The sequence below is a fragment of the Bos mutus genome, chromosome 19 (genome assembly GCF_027580195.1).
Source record: "Bos mutus isolate GX-2022 chromosome 19, NWIPB_WYAK_1.1, whole genome shotgun sequence".
Lineage (NCBI taxonomy): Eukaryota > Metazoa > Chordata > Mammalia > Artiodactyla > Bovidae > Bos > Bos mutus.
In genome coordinates, this window is record NC_091635.1 from 6514271 (window position 1) to 6531414 (window position 17144).

At 48.4% G+C, this 17144-nt stretch overlaps 1 protein-coding gene across 1 annotated transcript; it reads right to left on the reverse strand.

The window, feature by feature from the left end:
• Nucleotides 1-1521: 1521 nt before the first annotated feature.
• On the reverse strand, nt 1522-13629 carry CD300E (CD300e molecule). The gene is made up of 4 exons (XM_005907981.3): nt 13467-13629; nt 6383-6730; nt 5905-6016; nt 1522-4805 (listed from the first exon to the last, which is right to left on the reverse strand). The coding sequence occupies exons 1-4, from the start codon at nt 13504-13506 to the stop codon at nt 4532-4534; spliced, it is 774 nt and encodes a 257-aa protein (XP_005908043.3). The 5' UTR covers nt 13507-13629; the 3' UTR covers nt 1522-4531.
• Nucleotides 13630-17144: the final 3515 nt, after the last annotated feature.

A 17144-nucleotide genomic window follows, 5' to 3' on the forward strand; every position in this document is an offset into this window, starting at 1 on the left:
GTGTCCTTCCAATGCCTCCGTCCCTGTGACTCTGGAGGGAGGGTGGCTCTTCCGAAGATAATTGACTAAGACCTTGTTCAGGGCTCCCGCTTAACAATGGGTTTCAAAATTCTAGACCCATCGGTTTACATAAAACTGGAATTAAACTAAAAAGATTTGGGACTTCCCTGGTGGTCCAGTAGTTGGGAATCCGCCTGCCAATGCAGGAGGACACGGGTTCAATCCCTGGCCCGAGAAGATCCCACATGCCTCAGGGAAGTTAGGCCCGTGCACCACAACTCCTGAGCTCCAGAGCCTGAGCCCCACAGCAAGGCAAGCCACTGTGATGAGAAGCCCATGAGCTGCAACAGAGAGCAGCCCCCTTGCTCGCCACAACTAGAGAAAGCCCACACCCAGCAACAGAGACGTGTGCGGCCAAAAATAAATAAACAAATAAAAAATATTTTTTAAAAAGCCTTAAGGTGTGTCTAGATGGGCAAAGACCCCCCACCATGGGCCGGGCGTCCAGGGGTCCACCAAACCCACCTTCTGTTGCATCCATACCTCCTCGAGGAAGGGTGGCCTGAACACAGAGAATGAAGATGGGCTCGGTGCAGAGCCCAGCTCCTGTGTTTGTGAGCTGTGCATTTGTGCTGTATGTTTCCTATTAAAGTCTATGGATTTCCTGCGCTCCTCTGAGACTGTTTCGTTGGGACACTAGTTTCATTTTTTATGTGTGAGAGGATGACCCATATATTCCAGAGGGTGTGTAGTGACCCTAAATCAAACACAAGAGTTAGACTATATCTGGCAGTGGTGAGTTGGCAGCAAATAGAGCGGGGAGACCTGGAAGATACCTTTTTATCCCCTCACGGAGGTCATGATCGGACTCCCTACATGTAGACGCCAACTGAAAGCGATGGTTGTACTGGTGGTTCAGTTGCTCAGTTGTGGCCGACTCTTTGCAGCCCCATGGACTGTAGCCTGCCGCGCTCCCCTGTCCATGGGATTTCCTAGGCAAGGATACTGGAGTGGGCTGCCATTTCCTCCCCCAGGGGATCTTTGGGAGGATGATAATGGGAGAAGCATTGAGAAACATTGCTCCAGTCTGTGACTGAGGCAGTCCTAGTGCCCCCAGACTCAAGGAGGGGAAGTAAGGCCCAAGCCTTGATAGGAGGAGCGTCAAGGAACTTTGAGGTCACACTTTAAAGCTGCCACACACAAGTCTTGATCCAGCATCTTCACATCACATATAAGAACAAGGAGATGTGAAGGGTGAAGGCCCTGGGTGCCCAGTCATAGAGCCAGATAGCAGAGTCGAATCTGCCCAGGACCAGCATGTGTCTGGCTCACCCACTGTCCCCACAGATCCATCTGTGCTCTTGAGAAGGTCAGTTCCTAAGCCTGCTGAGGGCACCATATGGCCCCAGGCATAAATACCAGGCAGATACACAGTGTTCTGAAATTCTCTGCTTTTCTCAGAAATCAGACTGTATCCATAACTTGCATGGATTTACGGACATGTTTCATTTTGATCATGGTATTTTATTAATGGAATCTCTTGCCCATACGTAAACATGAGAGATTTCACCTCCAGCTTCTCTCTATTTGCCATGCCATGCAGCCTGTGGGATCTTAATTCCCTGACCAGGGATCGAACCCACACCCCCTGCTTTGGAAGCATGGAGTCTCAACCACAGGACCCCAGGGAAGTCCCCCAGCTTCTCTTTTAAAAGTAGCAATGGCTGAAAGCAGTGGACCCACAATGCCACATCCTCTACATGGCATCAGAGTGTTTTAAACCTTCCCTGGGCTCCCCTGGGCCTCCAGGACACCACTAAAACTTAAAGATTGGAAAGGAAACATAAAAGTGTTCCTTTTCTCAGATGACATAATTGTCTATGTAGAAAATCCCGTGGAATCTACCAAAAAACAAACAAACTGCTCAACCAATAAATGAGTTCAACCAGATCGCAGGATACAAGATCAATACACACACAAAAGAATCATATTTCTAGATATTAGCAACAAGTTGGTAGAAAATAAAACACTATTCATAACTGCTTCCCCCCAAAGAAGAAATACCTGGGTAAAGATCTAATGGAACCTGCATAGCATCTGTGTGCTAAAAGTTGCAAAATGCTGATGACAGAGGTCAAAGAATATTTAAATTAATTGAGAGCTACACCTGATTTGTGGATGGAAGACTCAACGTGGTAAAAATGTCAATTTCCCCAATATTGATCTATGTAATTGCTTGTTTATTGTCTTGCATGTGTGCATGCTCAGTCAATTCATTGATGTCTGACTCTTTGCATCCCTGTGGATTGTAGCCTACCAGGCTCCCCTGTCCATGGGATTCTCCAGGCAAAAATACTGAAGTGGGTTGCCAGGCCCTTCCTCAGGGGATCTTCTCTGACCTGGGGATCTAACCTGCCTCTCTTACTGTCTCCTGCATTGGCAAGGAGGTTCTTTACCACTAGCACTTCCTGGGAAGCTTCCAGTCCCCCCTAACTGCAGGTGCTTCAAAGACCCTGTCCTTGGTCCTGAACTCTTCCCTTAACGATTCTCCCTCTCCCTGGGCTCCAGTTTACCACCCCATACATCTTCCCTGCAGCATGAATACTCTGCTAACTCACGTCTCTAGCTTCCGACTGTTCCTCTATGCCTGGTAATCCCAGTCTCATGGAGAAAACCAAGCTCTGTATCCCTCTAGCCTGCTCCCGACTTCCCTATTTCTCTCAATGATGCCCTACCCTTCTGATCTTTCAGGCTTGACATCTCTGTACTTCCAGACTCTTCCTATCAGACTATCTTCCTCATCAGCTGGGTAAACCTTCCTAAAACATATCCATGACTCCATGTTGATCTGCTCAAATTCATCCAAGCGTCTCAGTCAAAGCCTGAGTAGAAGTTGGAGTCAAACCCCTTCAGCACACCCCCACCTTAGTTTTCCTGGGCCTTCCCAGGTTTTGCAGTTAAAACTGCACTGCCACAACTTCATCCCACCGGAATCTTAAACACACCTCCACCATGCGAAACTGTGTGTGAACCTCACACTCTGCTGATTGGTCTTCTCTGACTGACTATTACAATGAGTATTTTCTGCCTCCCTGTTTTCACTTCTGCTCTTGCTGCTCTGGATATGTTCCTTCTCCCGGCTCCCCAACCCCACCTTACCACCCCACTCAACTGAAAGTATATACCTTCTTGAAGGTCAGTCTCAAATATCACCTCCTCCCACTGATCCAGCCGGTGTGACATAATATTTTCCCCTCTGACATCATGGAGCATTTTGCCTATGACTACCCCGTGGAGCTTGCTAGCCCTGTCTGTGCTCTACTGACGTGTGAGTTTATCTTCCTTATGAGGTGCATTGCAAGCTCTTCTCTTGCCCATTATTATGCTTCCTATACCACCCTGTGTATATTTTACAGTCATGATTAATATGTGCCTCTTTAGAACGAGGTTTTCCTTCAGCCGAGTCTGGGGCCAGCCCCAGCTCTCCCTGAGATGCCACGAATGTACACACCCTTATGGGAGCCACATCAGAGCTCAGGTTCAGAGAACAGCAGCCCTGCCTGAGAACTCAGTGCTCGGAGGAGCTCTCAGAGGAAAAGGGTCACTATGGATGCAGAAAGGTGAGTGGAAATGTTGACAGACTGTGCAACTCTTGCCTGCATACTTCAGGGAGGGAGTATGGATATGCATCCAAGAACCAACTGAGCACTCCCCTGGGCTAAGGGTGCCTGTGGTTATGGTGGCGTCATACGATCCCAATGTGGTGAAGCATCTCCTTTCCTCTGGGTCCTGTACCCTGTATTTGAAGCTATGTCTGCCTCTTCTGCAAAAATGGTTGATTGTTGATGGATGGTCTCAACCAGACTTCCCCTAAACTGGATAAACCTGGACTCTCCATTGACTCTATGCATGGGAGACCCTCCAAGTTAGGGAATTCCCAGAGTGATATTAGAGGTACCCACTGCCTCCTTCTACCATTACTGCTCCAAAGAGAATTTTAACTCGAAGCTGCTCAGTTGTGGCTGAGCTAGACAGAGATGCACTCAGCCAAGTCACACACCGGTCACAAGGACACAAGAAGGTTTGAAGCCCAAGAGGCGTTGGAAAAGAGGAAATAACCCTGAGCTCACAGGACAGCTGCATGAGCAAACTCTGTCAGGACTAAACTCCCTTGGAATTGTCCCAGAGAAGCAGATGGAGCCCTGTGAGCCCAAGACTGAAGCTGGGAGGGGTGTGTCCCCAGGGAGCCTCCTGTCTGCAGGGAGGAGGTGGGCATTTCCCTGGCTATGCTGAACCCAGAAGCTTTTGTGCCAAGGAGAAGAGTAAAATGTCAGGCCCCTGAGCACGCAACTTCCAGAGAATTCTGGCCCTTGGGAGGTGGGTGTGAAGTCCAGGAATCAGGAGATCTGGGGAGGAGAAAAGAGAACCCCCAAGCAAGGGCAGGGGTGGCTGAGCCCTTCCTCACCTGAGGACTCAGAACAAATGTCTTCTAAGATCCAGGACCCTCCCTGGACCAGCGCCCCCAGAAGACCTAAGTCCTTCCAGAATCTAGCAACTGCTGTCCCCCTGCCCTGGAGCCCAGAATCTGAAGGTCTCTCTTGTCCAGTCTGAAGAGCTGTATTCCTGGGCAGGGCATTCCTGGGGACAGCACACTGCACGGTGGACCTCCCTGGTCAAGCTGTCTCTTTCTTCCTCCAGGGCGCCTCTGAGGTCTGTTCACCCAGAGGACAGCCCCAACCATGCCCAGGAACAGGGGCAGCTTCAGGAAGACCAGGAGCAGGAAGTGGACATTGCTGAGCTCGGACCTGTGGGAGACACAGTGACTGGAAATGAGCTGCCTCCCCTGGAGGAGGTCCCAGGACCCTTCCCGTCCCACCTCTCTCTGCGCCCCAACACTAAAGCCTAGATAAAGTGAAGTCACTCAGTTGTCTCCAACTCTTTGCAACCCTGTGGACTGTAGCCCACCAGGCTTCTCCATCCACGGGATTTTCCAGGCAAGAGTACTAGAGTGGGTTGCCATTTCCTTCTCCAGGGGATCTTCCTGACCCAGGGATCAAACCTGGATCTCCTGGATTGTAGGCAGATGCTTTACCATCTGAGCCACAGGGAAGTTCCTAGATAACTCAGGATCAAACCCAGAAGAGACCCAAGTCAGGGCAGCCCCTCTCTGGGACTCCTGTCATCATTCCTGCCTCAGGAACTGCCCTTGGGACTCTCCTTAAGGGGAGGGGAGGGAGCGGAGGGAGGAGAGGGACCAGGCAGTCCCCCTTCCAGAAGCATGTGTCCAAACTCATCCTCTCCATCCCTTTCCTGCACACGTAGTCTTCCCTGTTATTGGCTGGCTTCTTAAAACCAGTCCTCACCCACACTTTAAAGCTCTCGCCCCCCATTCCCTTCAGGGTCTGATGGCAGCATCACAGCCCTTCTGGGTATCTTTGGAAGGAGGAGACAGACCCAAGTGTCAGCCTGGAACCAGCGCACCTCCCACAGACCCCACAGGCAGCTCCTGGAAGCAGAATCTCTGGTAGAGTAAAGAACTTTAGATGCGAGCCTGGGTTAGGGACGGCAGAATCAGGCCCCTGCATCCAGAGCCTGGTGAGAAGGGAGACGGGGAGGGTGGGGATGGGAGGAGGGGCTTCAAGTCCTCCAGAGGAGGAAACCAGCCTCCATCTGTGTCCCTGCAGCTGCCCCTCAGGGGAGAGGGTTCACAGAACAGGTGCTATCTTCCACTCTGCATGCAGCTTTGGAGAATACAAACATCAGAACCAGAGCTGGAGGGAAACCCAGCAGAGGGTGAGGTACAAAGGTCATGGCGTGCTGCCAGGCCCAGCCCCAGGCCCCGCCCCAGGGCCCCTAAGGCTGATGACCCTCCTCCCCCACGGTCTCCAGGCCTGCGGCCCTTACCCTGGGCAGCCAGTCAATATCTCCTTGGTGCTGAGGTTCTGTCCGTCATTCACTGTCGGGGGGCTGGCCGGTACAGCCAGACAGGCGGTGCTCCCTGGGGTGGTACTTGGTGCTGGAGATCAAAGCATGGCTCAGGCATCACTCTTTCCCTAGTCCCACACTAAACACCCATGTGGCTCTGATGTCACGTAGAATCATCCAGTGACCACCACTTTGTACTGAAGCGAGTCATTGTGTTCAGGGGTCTCTGCCTCTCTGTAAGGACAAGGATGATGCCCTGTGTGGGGTACCTATGGCCTCCAGCGCATGCTAAAGCTGAAGAGTCAGCTGCCTTTCTCCCTGACCATACCCTAGGCTCCTCCCAACACTACTGAGACAGAGGACAAGACAAGACCCAGGACACTGTCCGTCCTTGTCCCCCATCCTTGTCCCAAGCCCACTCTTTTCCCAGCAGCTCTGCTGCTGGCAGAGCTCTTACCTGGGGAAACAGACACCTCAACCTGGACCGAGGGGTCCCAGGACAACACGTCCAGGATCCAGACAGTCTGAATTCGACACCAGTAGGACCCAGCGTCGTTCGTGCTGAGGTTCTCCATGATCACTGTGAAGGTCAGGTTGTCCGCCTGGTCTCTGATGGACACGCGGCCGTTCCTCCTTTCTTTCTCTTCTCCTTTGGTCTCCACAATCTTGCGACACACTGTGCCATACTTTCCTCGGCACCAGTATTTGTTATGCCCCTTGTACGCCTTCTCATACTGACACTGGACATGCAGAGAGCTCCCCATGGTGCCCGCCACAGAGCTGGGGCCCGTCAGCGACCAACAGCCTGGAAAACACAAGTCAGATCCCAGGACTTGTCCCGAGAGGCCCCATCAGCAGCTGTGTGCTTGAAGCCCCAGGGGAAAGTTACTAGGGAGGCGTGGGCCATCCCAGGCTCAGGGCTGGGGACCTGGAGAGACACCTGGATTTAAGACCTAAGCCAGAGGCTCTGGAGACGGCGGTCAGCAGGGCCAGCTCAGACCCATGCCCCACGAGCCCAGACACGCTGCCTGGCTGCATGGGCACCCTGTTCCTGGGAACAAGGGGAGTCGGGCCACGGTTGGAGGTGGGAGTAGAGAGGGCTGGCAGTCCTGCCCTGTTCTTTTTTGTTGTTTGCTTGATTTGTTTTAATTTAAACTTTTTATTTTCTACTGGGGTATAGCCGATTAACAACATCACGATAGGTGAACAGGAACAATTTGTTTCAGGTGAACAGGAAAGGGACCCAACTGTAAATACACAGGTATCCATTCTCCCCAAACCCCCTCCCATCCAAGCTGAGGTATCCATTCTCCCCCAGACTCCCCTCCCATCCAGGCTGCCCCATAACATTGAGCAGAGTTCCATGTGCTACACAGTGGGTCCTTGTTGGTTCTCCATTTTAAATACAGCAGTGTGTACATGTCCATCCCAAACTCCCCAAGTATCCTCTCCTCCCATCCGTCCCCTCCGGCAACCATAAGTTTGTTCTTGAAGGCTGTGAGTCTCTTTCTATTTTGTAAGTTCATTTGCATCATTTCTTTTTAGATTCCACATATAAGGGATGTCATACAATATTCCTCCTTCTCTGACTTACCTCACTCAGTATGACACTCTTTAGATCCATCCATGCTGCTGCAAATGGCATTATTTCATTCTTTTTAATATCCCGCCCTGTCCTTAACCCTGCAACCTCTGCCAGGCATGAGGTTTGGGCGTGTAACCAAAACACTTTCCTTTGGAGTAAGATTTCTACATCCTGGGCGTTTTGTAATTCAAACTATTTAAGAGTATAATTTCTTGGGCTTTCCCTGGTGGTCCACTGGTTAAGAATCTGCCTTGTCATGCAGGGGACATGGGTTTGATCCTTGGTCAGGGAACTAATATCCCAAATGCTTTTAGCATTAGCATTGAAGAACCCACGCACTGCAACGAGAGAGTCCATGAGACACAAGAAAAGACACCACCTGACAACCAGAGACTTCACGTGCCACAACGAAGCCCTGATGAAGAAATCAATGTTGTTAAGAGTATAACTTCTTGTTTACTCTGCTCTCCACATGTTCTCAAGGGAGAAAAGATAAATCTCTGGCTCTCATCACAGACCCTCAGATTTAGAAGGTGGATTATAATATCTCAGCCCAATTTTCTACCTCACCCACAAATATATCAAAAATGTTCATGAAATATGTTGGCAAATGCTACCAGGTTACTGCTGTTTGAATGAGGAAGCCGGATTGGATTGGGAAGGAGCTGGTAGGTCTAAGTTATAGGTAGCATCCCAATTCTTGGGTTGGCCAGTGAGCTCACAGAGGTTTGCTAAATTATATATGATTAACATAAAAGAGGGCCTTGTATGGACCAATGATGAGAAGGCATCTAGCCAAGACCAACCCGGTCTGGACACTGGAAGTTAAGGAAAAAAAAAAAGAAGATTCTACTAATTCCAAGAGAGTACTCTCCTCTGTCCTGCTAGAATGTGCCTGGATGCAAGATTAGCAGGTCTTACATGGGACCATATAAATTCGTGTGTGCATTTTTTAAGGAAAGTGTTTGCTGGTGGCTTGAAGTTCACAGGAGCTCAAGTCGGACAGCAATGAGTTCATAATGGAAACACTAGGTGGTCAGCAGAGCAATCTGCAGGATGCACCTTGAGTGGTTTTGTGAATATCACAGGCTTTGCTTTGTTCTAGATACCCCTTGGGCATCGGAAAGAGCCCTGGGGAGGAGGCTCATCTGGATTTAATTTTCAGTAATTTCACTTACTGGATATGTCACTAACCCCTTCAAGGTCTTATCTGCAAAGTGGGGATGATACTAACTGCCCTGCATGAAGTTACTCAGAGGGGAACAGTAGGAAGGTTCCTTAAAAAACTAAAAATAGAGCTACCATGTGACCCAGCCATCCCACTGCTGGACATATGTCCAGAGGAAACCATAATTCATGCTGCTGCTGCTGCTGCTAAGTCGCTTCAGTCATGTCCAACTCTGTGCGACCCCAGAGATGGCAGCCCACCAGGCTGCCCCGTCCCTGGGATTCTCCAGGCAAGAACACTGGAGTGGCTTGCCATTTCCTTCCCAATGCATGAAAGTGAAAAGTGAAAGTGAAGTCGCTCAGTTGTGTCCAACTCTCAGCGACCCCATGGACTGCAGCCCACCAGGCTCCTCCGTCCATGGGATTTTCCAGGCAAGAGTACTGGAGTGGGTTGCCATTGCCTTCTACTGTATATAAAATAGATAGCTAATAAGAACCTACTGTATAGCACAGGGAACCCTACTCAATACTCTGTAATGGCCTATATGGAAAAGAACCTAAAAAAAGGGGGATACACGTATGTGTGTTGCAGGCAGATTCTTTACTGCTGACCACCAGGGAAGCAGCCTGCAAAGCAAGAGACCCAGGCTCGATCCCTAGGTTGGGAAGGTTCCTTGGAGAAGGGAAAGGCTACCCACTCCAATATTCTCACCTAGAGAATTCCATGGACAGAGAAGCCTGGTGGGCTACAGTCCATGGGGTCGCAAAGAGTCACACACGACTGAGCGACTTTGACTTATATCTGTATGGCTGATTCACTTTGTTATACACCTGAATGCTGTACACAACATTGTCAACCAACTGCAATCCAATAAATTTTTTTGAAAAGTTGCTCAGGGGGCTGAATTGTGCCATAGATTTGAAAGTGTTTGTAGGTTGTAAAGGGCTTAATAAAGATAAGTTCTGTTCTTGCTCATTTTATATCGGAATCCACTTCCTCCGCCTTCATTCTTTTCCTCTCTGCTCTGGAATCGCCCTTGCCCTCTTTCTTTATATCCCTTACAACCCTCTTGGGTGCCCTCCTTAAATTTAAAGTAATCACTTTTTTCCAGACCGTGGTTGTAACCCCAGACGGGTGCACAGGGTGGAGGAGGGAGCTGGGATGAAAAAGAAGAACTGAAATTTAAATCTTTACAAGTGACTTCAAAGTTCCAATCTGAGCCCACATGAAACATCAGCTGCAAATGTTCTTAAGATGGAAAAATGAGGCTGTGGGTCTGGAGGGTTCAGCCAGTTTCACAGAAAGGGGTGGGAAGAAGTTTCCATCTTCAGTTTAACTGCACTTAGGCTGGGGCACTTAGACATTTTATTAGATTTAAGTAAGAAGATTTAAACAAGCACTGATATGCTGGTAAACAAGCTCCCTAGGGAAGAAGCCTGATTTGTGGTGTTTGCCAGTTTCCAAGGTGTGAATACTCTAGCCCGTGACTGGTTTCTTTCTCCTTTTTTATTTTTTTTTAAACTTTTAATTTTATTTTGGAGTACAGTTGATGAACAATGTTGCATTCGTTTCAGGCTGTACAACAAAGTGATTTAGTTATACATGTGTAATACATTCTATACATATAGTATTTTCCTAATTACATTGTTACATATTGAACAGAACATTGAACAGAGTTCCCTGTGCTGTACAATCAGATCAGATCAGATCAGTCGCTCAGTCGTGTCCAATTCGTTGTGACCCCATGGACTGCAACATGCCAGGCCTCCCTGTCCATCACCAACTCCCAGAGTTCACTCAGACTCACGTCCATCGAGTCAGTGATGCCATCCAGCCATCTCATCCTCTGTCATCCCCTTCTCCTCTTGCCCCCAGTTCTTCCCAGCATCAGAGTCTTTTCCAATGAGTCAACTCTTCCCATGAGGTGGACAAAGTACTGGAGTTTCAGCTTTAGCATCATTCCTTCCAAAGAAATCCCAGGGCTGATCTCCTTCAGAATGGACTGGTTGGATCTCCTTGCTGTCCAAGGGACTCTCAAGAGTCTCCTCCAACACCACAGTTCAACAGCATCAATTCTTCGGCGCTCAGCCTTCTTCACAGTCCAACTCTCACATCCATACATGACCACTGGAAAAACCATAGCCTTGACTAGACAGACCTTTGTTGGCAAAGTAATGTCTCTGCTTTTGAATATGCTATTGGTCATAACTTTCCTTGTGCCTTTTAATGGCTGCAGTCACCATCTGCAGTGATTTTGGAGCCCAGAAAAATAAAGTCTGACACTGTTTCCACTGTTTCCCCATCTATTTCCCATGAAGTGATGGGACGGATGCCATGATCTTCATTTTCTGAATGTTGAGCTTTAAGCCAACTTTTCACTCTCCTCTTTCACTTTCATCAAGAGGCTTTTTGAGTTGCTCTTCACTTTCTGCCATAAGGGTGGTGTCATATGCATATCTGAGGTTATTGATATTTCTCCCGGCAATCTTGATTCCAGCTTGTGTTTCTTCCAGTCCAGCATTTCTCACGATGTACTCTGCATATAAGTTAAATAAACAGGGTGACAAAACCAGCTTTTCCTATTTGGAACCAGTCTGTTGTTCCATGTCCCTTTGCTTCCTGGCATACAAATTTCTCAAGAGGCAGATCAGGTGGTCTATTCCCATCTTTTCAGAATGTTCCAGTTTATTGATCCACACAGTCAAAGGCTTTGCATAGTCAATAAAGCAGAAATAGATGCTTTTCTGAACTCTTTTGCTTTTTTCCATGATCCAGCGGATGTTGGCAATTTGATCTCTGGTTCCTCTGCCTTTTCTAAAACCAGCTTGAACATCAGGAAGTTCACGGTTCACGTATTGCTGAAGCCTGGCTTGGAGAATTTTGAGCATTACTTTACTAGCATGTGAGATGAGTGCAATTGTGCGGTAGTTTGAGCATTCTTTGGCATTGCCTTTCTTTGGGATTGGAATGAAAACTGACCTTTTCCAGTCCTGTGGCCACTGCTGAGTCTTCCAAATTTGCTGGCATATTGAGTGCAGCACTTTCACAGCATCATCTTTCAGGATTTGGAATAGCTCAATAGATCCTTTAAATCTCCCCCTTTTCCACCCACTTTTCCAGAAGAGTCTGTCATTACATTGGGCAGGCTCTACATTTTGTGAGGGAACCTAACAAAAAAATTACTCTAAAAGCATGAAGAAAGCCCTCTAATTTTTATCCTAAACTTACAAATATCATATATTAATGTATATATTATGGAATCTAGGGAAAATGGTATAGACTATCTTATTTGCAAAGCAGAGCCGAAGATGCAAGGAACAAACATACGGACACCAAGGGTGGAAAGTGGGGAGGACGGGGCGAGTGGGGAGATGAGACAGTCGTGTTCACATCACTATGTGTAAAGTAGATGTGAGAACCTGCTGTGTGGCCAAGGAACTCTATTCAGGGCTCCATGGTGACCTGAATGGGAAGGAAACCCACAAAAGAGGGGGTACATGTGCACATACGCATGACTCACTCGACTGCACTGCAGAAGCTGACCGTCACTGTGAATCAGCTCTGCTCCAATAAAAATTAATGTTAAAATGTGCTCTCATGCACTTTGAATGTCTCTTTAAAGATTTTCTCTTCTGAAAATTCAACCTTTAAGGAACAATTTGATCATGTTCTTCCAGGAGGGAGTTAACGTGGAAGCTAAGGTTGCCCTTCTAGACTCTTCGTTCATCCCTCCTGACAAATCTTTTGTACCCCTTTCAACTGAGCCCTGACCAAACAGAGCGGCTGTTCCTTCCTGAGCTTTCTATAGTCTCTAGTATCTCCATGCTTTTGCATCAGCTACTCCGATTTTCCACTCAGCTGACTCATTCATCCTTCCAGACTAACTCCCAGTGATGCTTTAGGGAGACCTGTATCCTTCCAGGAGCAGAACTAGGGGCCCTGTGTGCACGCTCATCACCATATGAGCAAACCTCTTCTATAGCAAGTTCCACACATGTCTGACTCTTTGCAACCCCATTGACTGTAGCCCTCCAGGCTCCTTGGTCCAGGGAATTCTCCAGGCAAGAATACCGGAGCGGGGGACTCCCCTGGTGGTCCAGTGGTTAAGAATCTGCCTGCTAAGACAGGGGACATGGATTCAGTCCTGGGCAGGGAAGATCCTACATGCTGCAGGGAAGTACTGAGGCTGCACACCTCAAGCCTGTGCTCTGCGCGAGAGAAGCCGCCAAAATGAGAAGCCATGCACCACGCAGAGCAGCCCCTGCTCGCCACAACTAGAGAAAGTGGCAAAGACCCAGTGCAGCCATAAACAAATTCTTTTTTTTAATTAAAAAGAATACTGGAGTAGGTTGCCATTCCCTTCTCTGGGGGAATCTTCCTAACCCAGGGATCGAATCCACATCTCCTGCATTATAGGCAGATTCTTTACTGTCTGAGCCACCAGGGAAGCCCGAGTTTCATGCAGCAGCATAGTAACTTGACACCTTCATTCAATCACGAGTCCCTGAGTGCAGAAATTGCTCTGAATTACCGCATCCAGAACAGTCCTGGCACATAGTTGGTGCTCAATAAGTGTGTGTAGGCACACAGTTGGTGCTCAACAAGTGTGTGTAGGATCATAAGATGAATGTTTGAATGTATCAGAGGACATACAGACAGATGAATGGATGTGTCCCTCCCATTTCTGCTGATGCTCTGCCTCTGGCTTGAACCCAGGACAGACCTTCTACCCTTCCAGGGTCCTGCCCTCTGCAGTACCAAGTTCCCAAAGGCCCCAGCCCCACTCACCTGGGAGGCAGAGAAGGAGAAGGGCTGAGGGCAGCCACATGGTCCTATCTCCCTGGCAGGTGGCCCCAGAGGATCCAGGTCCCGGCTGAAGTCTAGGCGCCGACAACGGCGCCTGGGTCACCCGCCTTCCACTTGTTCAATATTCCTTTGTGTTACTTGCTCATCTACTTCCTTTATAATTTCTTAGCTACTTCCTAATTTGAAGCCTTACTTAGATAAAGGGGAAGGGTGGCAAGAGACACTTCAGAGAACAGACAAATCAACGAGAGAAATCTACCAATTTTTTTGTCCATTCAGTGACACTATAAGGTTTGAGTCACACCTTGAGCCTTCATGATCTCAATCCCTAGATATAAAGCAACAGAGAAGCCCCCTGGTCCCTCGCCTTCCCCTTCTTCCCTCCTCTCTGGCTGCCTACTTTTGTTGTTGCTGTTGTTTTGTTTTGTTTCTGGACACACCACATCACATGTGGGATCTTAGTTCCCCGACCAGGGATCGATCCTGAGCCCCCCGCACCAGGAGTGCAGAGCCTTACTCGCTGGACCATGAGGGAAGGCCCTTCTCCTGTGTCATTCCTTCAACACTGATAACAGCAGGAGGGAGGCTATGGGTCTCACGTTATTTGATCCACCAAGAGGATCAAACAAATGTCCAGTCCCTTCAGTCTTGCTTTTCTGTTGTTTTCTTCTGCTTTCTTTTTTTTAATTCCTCAATATGATCCTGGAGTTGTTTATAAAGTAAAGGAAATTCGAGTAAGCAAAATCAAGGGCTGATGCCTTAAACTATATATAAAATATGACTAATGTGGTCACATTTCACTAAAATCCAATATGAAAGCGCCCACTGTGGTAGATGAGTCAATACAGAGACTTCCTCCTAGACCCAAATAGGAATTCTGTATAAAACACAACCCTGAAAGTTGTAATATATAACTGAGGTCAAAATCATGCAAAGAACATCCTCAAGTGCCAGAAATGTAAAGGGAATTGAAGGCCAAGACCAGGAGTGGGACCTGATACTGAACAGCTAATGGAAACTATTAGAAATGGATAGCTCTCTTTCAGGAGGAGAGAGGCTGGCATTTAAACAGCCACTCGGGACCTGGAAGTCCAGTAGCATTCCCAGTGCAGGGGGTCTGGGTTCGACCACATGCCACAGCTAAGACACACACAGCCAAATAAATCAATAAATATCCAAATAAATGAAGAAACAGCCACTCAGGGCCAGAAGCCGATGTCTCAGGTCTATATTAGGCAGGAGCTGGAGCTCCCTGCCAAAATCTGGGATCCGTAAAGAGACCCTACAGCCTCAAATCAGAGTGAAGGGAAGCCTCGTGGAATCATGACACCATCCTGACCCCTTACAGCCACGTATTAAAGAGTCTCCCGTAGAAACGGGGACCTAGGTTGGACCACATACAAATGTGAGCTTCAAAGTCCCAGTTTCTCATGACACGACACGTATAGACGTAATATAGATAAACCTCCCGGCGATCCGGTGGTTAGGACTCCATGGTTTTACTGCTGAGGGCCCAGGTTCAATTCCAGGTCAGGGAACTAAGATCCACAAGCCACAAAGTGCAACACCCACCCCCTCCCAAAAAAAAAAAAAAAGAAAAAGAAAGAAATATAAAAGCATGCTGGCAATCAATGAGGCTTGTAGGGTTTTAAGAGATGAACACAAACCCACAGGCACACCTCCAGCCCTCCCTTTTTTTTGCACAGCCCATGGGCTAAAGACAGTTTGACATTTACAAAGAGTTGAGGGGAAGATAGAAAGCAAAAATATTTCATGACGTGAAAATTTCATGGAAGTCAAATTTTAGCCTGCATAAATAAGTTGTGTGGGAACACAGCTACCCTGCTTCATTTACATGTTCTCTATGTGGCTTTTCGGCTCCAACAGCAGAGTGGAGTGGTTGTGGCAGAGACCACATGTCCACAAAGTCTAAGATGTGTACTGCCTGGTCCTGACAAAAAGAGCTTGCCATCCTCTGCTCTCAGGATGGAACCCTCCCCACGTGTGCCTTAAGAATGACATAAGCAATCATTCTTACCCGTAATTATCATAGAAGCGGAACTCTGGGAGCAGAACACCCTTGGGATAGTCATCACGTGGGTAATAGGAGCTACATTAGGTGGTGCGATGGTTTTTCAGGGTCCAAACAACCCAGAAAGTGACCTCAGGCCAGAGAGAGGGTTCAGGCCAAGTCCAGGCCAGCTCAGTCCAGGCCAGTTAGAGACCTGGGTGCTTCTTCCTGGCCCCACCGTCTTCCTTCGATGGCCCGAGATGTGGGCACTCTCTTCTGGGTTCCATTCACTTGGTACAACCCCACGTGGCTCTGGAGGAAGCAGGTGGTCTTTACCTACGGACAGCACCTGGCCCCCTAAGCAGCTGTAGTCACACCTGGCATTCCTGCCTGGTGTCTCTAGCCCCTCGCCCCAAGGGCCTAGCTGAGCCCCGTGACCTTGGGACGGCTCCATCCTGACTCCACTGGCATCTCCAACTCAACACAACCAAAGTCTAGCCCTTCTCCCTCGCTCGCCCACCACCACCACCACCAGCATCCTGTGTTTCCTCCTCCACTCCCTGGGGTCCTCTCTCGACCTTTCACTTCCTGTTTTTACATTTGTCGTTAAGTGCTGCTGCCCCAAACTGCCCTGAGCCCAGGAGACACCCTCTTTGATAGAAAAGGGAAATCAGCCAATGGAAAAAACCACTCTTACTAGCTTGAAGTTTACTTCTGATACAGATAGACTAATTGCAGGTAATCAAAAGAAAGAACATATAATGAGATGTAAAATATGCTTAGGGCTTCCCTGGTGGCTCAGAGGGTAAAGAATCCACCTGCAATGCAGGAGACACAGGTTCCATCCCTGGGTCCAAAAGATCCCCAGAAGGAGGGCATGGCAACCCATTCCAGTATTCTTGCCTGGAGAATCTCACGGACAAAGGAGACTGGCAGGCTACAATCCATAGGGTTGCAAAGAGTCAGACACGACTGAAGCGACTAAGCATATAATTATAAATACATTTAATATTAAAAGTAGTCTCCTGAATATATTTCATGCAAAAAATGTTGTGTATAATTAATGTTTTTAAAAGCTCCTGAATAGGCCAATTTATGGAGATTTAGAGTGTATTTCTGCCAAGAGTGGGGAAAGGACTCTATTTCCCAGGCACAGAGCTGGAGGAGCTGGTCCCCTCCAGGCCCCTCTGCCTGCAGGAAGGAGACTACTGTGTCCTGCAAGAATTACCCAGACAAGCCGACGCCTGTGGGTGAGGAGAGGAGCAGGGGGTCAGGCGGGCAGGCAACAAGGAGCCTGGACATCCAAGGAGGAGGAGAAGGGACAAAGTCAAGGACGGGGTGGGCCCTGGGAACTCAAGGTGAGTGTCCCCTGGGCAGAGGGGACGTCCACCTGTGGAGTGAGAATTCCTAATAACGTGCTTTCACAGCCTTGAGAAATTTCCCAGGAACAGCACTTGGAAGAACAGCATATGTTAAGAAACTGTGTTATGATTATTCTTCATGTTTTTCTTAGAATAGGAGCCTTGTTACAAACCCTGAGGCCAGACCCAGAAAAGAGTATGACTGGGATCCTGAAAGCATGGACCTTGGAACACTGGGTCAGCGTCAGGTATGAACACCGCCCACACACTTGCTGACTGTTCCCGAGA

Excerpts from the sequence above, each read along its gene's own strand:
- CD300E (XM_005907981.3), bottom strand. The coding sequence starts at position 13,506 with ATGTGGCTGCCCTCAGCCCTTCTCCTTCTCTGCCTCCCAG. Across the intron at positions 6,017-6,382 it reads TGAGGTGTCTGTTTCCCCAG|CACCAAGTACCACCCCAGGG; the intron begins GTAAGAGCTCTG and ends TTTGATCTCCAG. Across the intron at positions 4,806-5,904 it reads ATATTGACTGGCTGCCCAGG|GTCCGAGCTCAGCAATGTCC; the intron begins GTAAGGGCCGCA and ends TGTCTCCCACAG.